This window comes from Oncorhynchus kisutch, linkage group LG10, assembly GCF_002021735.2.
Source record: "Oncorhynchus kisutch isolate 150728-3 linkage group LG10, Okis_V2, whole genome shotgun sequence".
In the NCBI taxonomy this organism is placed as follows: domain Eukaryota; kingdom Metazoa; phylum Chordata; class Actinopteri; order Salmoniformes; family Salmonidae; genus Oncorhynchus; species Oncorhynchus kisutch.
This window is the reverse complement of record NC_034183.2, coordinates 5057595-5063431: the sequence shown is the minus strand read 5'-3', so window position 1 is coordinate 5063431 and position 5837 is coordinate 5057595. Positions and strand designations below refer to the sequence as shown.

The window sequence follows — 5837 nt, the reverse complement described above, 5'->3', positions numbered from 1 at the left end:
ACAGTCATACCCAGGAGAGTACTGATAATACACTGCCACTGGCAGAAGGAAGGAGGGGGTGGATGTCTTGTTAAGGATGGTAACGAATACTGTACAAATTATACTAATGGTATGTATACAGGCAAAGCCCACAGAGTCGCTGTCTTCAAACAAGACACAATGGTTGATAGAACCAACAAATAATGGACACATTTACAAAGACAGTGAGGGGAAAAAATAGTTAGTTGTCTTTAATTACATGTGGCTGTTTTATATATTCCACTGACTAGGCCTATATGGACCTACCTAGGATCAGATCTCTCCTGGTCCATGTAATCCGTTTTATCTTCAGAGTAGGAGTGCTGATCTAGGACCAGGTCACCCCTTCACCATATAATCTGATACAATCTGATCTAGGACCAGGTCACCCCTTCTCCATATAATCTGATACAATCTGATCTAGGACCAGGTCACCCCTTCTCCATATAATCTGATACAATCTGATCTAAATGGCTAATCTGATCCTAGATCAGCGCTCTTACTCTGATACTGGTCTCTGGTCTTCCTGGTGGTGTTCCAAATCACACCCTATTCCCTATATAGTGTGCTACTCTATGGGGCCCTGGTCAAACGTAGTGCACTATATAGGGAATAGGGTGCCATTTGAAATGCTACCCTGGTCTGCCTGTGAATGAATGATTGACTCAGTCCAGCCTGATAAACTCAATCATTATTTAATGAGGCGAGATTAGGTTTCCTTTGCACACATAACGAAATTGACCAAACAAACTGTATCACATTACAAGGTAATATGTTCACCCCCACTTCAAAACGCACACGCACACACACACACACACACACACACAGCATCACCTGAGTCCTGCCACTTTGCAGAGTTGGCAAAGATGCCACTGCCAGCCAGTCATCCATCCATCCAGCCATCTATCTGTCATCCATCCATCCAGCCATCTATCCATCATCCATCCATCTATCCATCATCCATCCTGTCTATCCATCTATCCATCATCTATTCATCATCCATCCATCCATCCATCATCTATTCATCATCCATCCATCCTGTCTATCCATCATCTATTCATCATCCATCCATCATCCATCCATCTATCATCCATCCATCCTGTCTATCCATCATCCATCCATCCATCTATCCATCATCCATCCATCTATCCATCATCCATCCATCCTGTCTATCCATCATCCATCCATCCATCTATCCATCCATCATCCATCCTCTATTCATCCATCCATCTATCCATCATCCATCCATCCTGTCTATCCATCATCCATCCATCCATCATCCATCCATCCATCATCCATCCATCTATCCATCCTCTATTCATCATCCATCTATCCATCATCCATCAATCCAGCCAGCCATCATCCATCCAGCCTTCAATTCCCACAACGTGCAGTGCATTAATATATCTTCACAGGTCAGTTAGAAAAACATCTAATGAGTTTAGTCATTTAGTGTCAGCCCTGTCCTAATGCTAACTACAGAGAGAAAGAAAAAGTCATATATTACAGCCACAGGTTCAGGAGGCTAGTCATTAATTCATTTCACACAAGATTTACTAAAAGTTCAACAACCCTCTAGTTGGGCATTGTTATGACAGCTGGAGCTAAGAAAGGCAGAGGAAAACTATTTTGATAACCTTGCTAGATAATTCCTGGGTGTTTTTTTTTCTTCACATCACCTCCTATAGCCCTGAGAGTGTTGCAGTAGTCAGAGGCTGTGTCCGAGAGTGTCACATCTGTGATGGATTGTGGGTAAATTGTGACTGACTGACTGATCTACAAATAATTCTAAGTAGTGATTTATTTTGCAAGGTGACCTGTAAGATCAGTCCGTCACCTGCAATGTCTGCTGCAATTTCAAACAAGTCTAGACATAGGAGGGGAGGAGTCAGAGGCTTAGGAGAGGAGGAGTCAGAGGCTTAGGAGAGGAGGAGTCAGAGGCTTAGGAGGGGGAGAAGTTAGTCAGTCATCAATACCGGCCCACTTGTCTTCCTGGTTCCTCTAGCTCCTCCCCCTCATCATACTCATAGTCTATATCTCCTCGTCCGTACTCCAACTCCCCGCCATCATACCCCTCCCCCTCACATATAAACTCCTTCTCGTATTCTATCCCCTCCAAGTCGTATTCAAGCCCCGCCCCGTAGTCGTTCAACGCCTTCTCTAATTCCGCCTCCATCTCCTTCTTCCTCCTCTCCTCCTCGGTTAGGGGCATGGCCTCGTCATGCTTGTGCCCTGCGTGCGACGCACTGTTCTGTTTGGCCGTCTTTAGAATGCCCTGGATCACAGGCCCATCCCCGGCCAGCGCAGCCTCCTCCGCGTCCCTCGCCTCCTGCTCCTTCTTAGCCTTCCTGTCCACTCGGTCCTGCAGCTCCTCCTGGGCCCCCTCTCCCACCAGCAGCACCTCCTCCCCCACGCCGGGAGGCCCCTCCACTGGGTTGTGGTCATAGGAGAAGAGGCGGAGGGCGGGGAGCCGGCTCAGATTAGGGAACACCTCGATCTTGTTCTTGTCCAGGTCTAAAATCTCCAGATCCACCATGCGGAGTAAGACACGGGGGAACTCGGTGAAACGGTTTCCGTATAACCACAGCCCTCGCAGAGCCTCCATACGCCACAGGTCCGGGGGCAGAGTCCGCAGCCTGTTGTCCCCCATCTGGAGGGACCTGAGGTGGGGTAAGTCGTAGAGCTGGCGGGGGAAGCGTGTGAAATAGTTGCTCTCCATCCAGAGGCAGCGAAGACTCTGAAGGTTACGTAGTTCTGGAGGGAGAGACATCAGGCGGTTAGAGCCCAGGTAGAGACGTGTCAGGTTACGGAGCTGACAGATGGCCAACGGGACGTTCTCCATCTTGTTGAAGTCTAGAGCCAGGATGCGGAGGCCCTTCAGTTGGACGATGTTCTCCGGGAGGGTCCGCAGACTGTTACGACACACATACAGCTTCTCCAGGTGACGTAGCCCACAGACCACACCGGGCAACCTGCGGAACTTTTTATAGCTCAGATCCAAGACGGGATCTCCGCTCGCCAGCATCTCCTCCACCCCTAGGGGCAGCTCGTCGTCTTCCATCTCCTCCTTCATCTTCTTCTTCCTCCTCCTCCTCTTCTCCTCCTCTATTACTTTCCCCTTCTCTTCCTCGTCCTCCTCCTTCCTGGAGGAGTTGCCCATGCCGTGCCCGTTGCTACGCCCGTTGCTACGCCCGTGGCCCGACAGCCTGCCGTTGGATACTGGCTGAGTCAGGATGGAATCAGGGGATGAGGCTGAAGCCTCGTCTTAAAATGGGGTTGGGGCTGAGACTGGGGCTCCAAAACTGTCTGGGGCTGAGGCTGGGGCTGAGACTGGGGCTCCAACACTGTCTGGGGCTGAGGCTGGGGCTGAGACTGGGGCTCCAACACTGGCTGGGGCTGAGGCTGGGGCTGAGGCTGGAGCTGAGTCTGGAGCTGAGGTTGGTCAAGATGGGACAGTGTCTGAGGACGTGTACGAGGCTGTATCTGGGGTCTGGGTCTGAGGCCGGTTCTGAGACTCTACACCTGTATGACTATGGACTGTTGCTCTGAATCTGAACTGAGGCTGGGTTTGAAGATGGTCTGGTTGGGGCTGGTCTGGTTGGGGCTGGACTGGCTGTGACAGAGACTGTTGCTGGTTCTGAGACTGGTCAGCCCGGTCGGAGGCTCCTACTCTGAACGGCTGGTGCTGGTCAGCCCGGTCGGAGGCTCCTACTCTGAACGGCTGGTGCTGGTCAGCCCGGTCGGAGGCTACTACTCTGAACTGTTGGAGAAAGGAGCCAGTGGCAGGACCCGCAGCAACAGGGGGCATCGTGTTCCTTAATAGGCCAGTGATTCCTCTCTGCTAATAGGTCCCTGACTACTCTCTGCTAATAGGTCCCTGACTACTCTCTGCTAATAGGTCCCTGATTCCTCTCTGCTAATAGGTCCCTGACTACTCTCTGCTAATAGGCCAGTGATAACTCTCTGCTAATAGGTCACTGACTACTCTCTGCTAATAGGCCCCTGATTCCTCTCTGCTAATAGGCCACTGACTACTCACTGCTAATAGGCCACTGACTACTCACTGCTAATAGGCCAGTGATTCCTCTCTGCTAATAGGCCACTGACTACTCTCTGCTAATAGGCCACCGACTACTCTCTGCTAATAGGCCAGTGATTCCTCTCTGCTAATAGGCTAGTGATTCCTCTCTGCTAATAGGTCCCTGACTATTCTCTGCTAATAGGCCCCTGACCACCACACATTACATGAGATGTCAACTGACATCTATACATTATAATAATATTGATGGATTTGTAATTGATTATTTGATTATTATCAACAACCAAAAGCAGCTGAGTATTGATTAAAGTAGTGGTGATAACAACAATCAATTAACTCAACAATATAAAGCTGAATTTTTACGATACAAATAGTCCCTTTGTTTCTGTTTTGGGTCAGACAGAGCAGTCGACCAATGCAAGTAAGACTATACATGTCTTCCCAGAACAGATAAAATGGCTCCACAAACTTCCAACAGATGCAGACTCGCCATTTGGATATCCTATGTTCATTTGGAATGCTGTCCGCTTCAGTCGGCTACTTTACTCCATAGAAGTGTTCAGTAGATTCGTTCTCTGCCCTGTGTGACAGACGATAACCGCAGGCTCCAGACATTTCATCCCAGATCAGCTTGAATTCTGCCCAACAGACGGAGCAGATGTCAGTGTCACCTGTTCCACGGATCTGATGATGTGAGGACGCAGATTTCGGTCCGCATGGAAACGGTCTGATTTACACTGGATGTCCTTTTCCGTGATGATTGTCCGGTTGGTCCGTCGAGAGAGCAACTCGGAGCCCGGCGCGACGCGCAGACAGCTACGCAGCTGTGTGATGATGGTGATGTGTTGACCTGGCCAACGGCAAAGTGAAAAAGCAAAGCGAAGTCCACTTTGGTTCTCACTCACTCGCGCTTTGATGACAACGGTTGTGCACTTATTGCATTTTCGGCATCGTTAACGTTGTCATCTTGTTGCTCAAAGTCACGCGACCGTCGTCTGTTTACAAGATGGAGAATTTTCTATTGGCTACTATGAAAACTATCGGTTGCGCGCGGTCACTCGGTCCACTTCACTGTCGCCTCGGATTGTTAAAACTAGAGTATCCTGTTTCTCAAGTCTCGGCTGCTGGAGGTTTGAGGACAACGTTGCCTTTGACTGTCTTCCCTCCCTAGCAACCGGAACTGAGGGATATGATCGAACATTGTCAAACATGTAAATCACATGGTTATAGAGAGAGAGGGAAAGAGAGAGAGATGACAGAGAGAGGGAAAGAGGAGAGAGAGAGAGAGAGATGACAGAGAGAGGGAAAGGGGAGAGAGAGAGGGAAAGGGGGGGCAGAGGAGAGAGAGAGAGAGAGAGAGAGATGACAGAGGGTATCCTATGTATCCTAAAGAGAGAGCAGAGGAAAAGAGATGAGAGAGATGGAAGAGAGGGCAGAGGGGGCAGAGGAAAAGAGAGGAGATGAATAAGAGGGACCACATTATGTGATTTAGTGAAATTAAGAGTTAAAATATTTATAGATACAGTCTATAATTGGTACGGGATTTACATAATAGCCTACATTTCATACTGGACTATAAATAGGCAGTTGCATTCAAAATGGCAAATTGTTAATATGAGCGTGTGCATGGGAGCACAGGCGGCTGTATTTACTTAGAAGGATGCAACACAGACACACAGAGAGAGAGAGAGATCATGTAATATAATACGAGTCAGTGCATCTCCACACATCTCTGCCTAACTAACTAACTAACTAACTAACTAACTAACTAACATAGGCT

General features: G+C 48.8%; 1 protein-coding gene across 1 annotated transcript; it reads right to left on the bottom strand.

Moving 5' to 3' along the window:
• Positions 1 to 209: 209 nt before the first annotated feature.
• LOC109883959 (leucine-rich repeat-containing protein 10B-like) lies at positions 210 to 5305 on the bottom strand. The gene has a single exon (XM_031832924.1). It carries the CDS (start codon positions 3176 to 3178, stop codon positions 1988 to 1990), a length of 1191 nt encoding a protein of 396 aa, XP_031688784.1. The 5' UTR covers positions 3179 to 5305; the 3' UTR covers positions 210 to 1987.
• Positions 5306 to 5837: the final 532 nt, after the last annotated feature.

Excerpts from the sequence above, each read along its gene's own strand:
- LOC109883959 (XM_031832924.1), bottom strand. The coding sequence starts at position 3,178 with ATGGGCAACTCCTCCAGGAAGGAGGAGGACGAGGAAGAGAAGGGGAAA.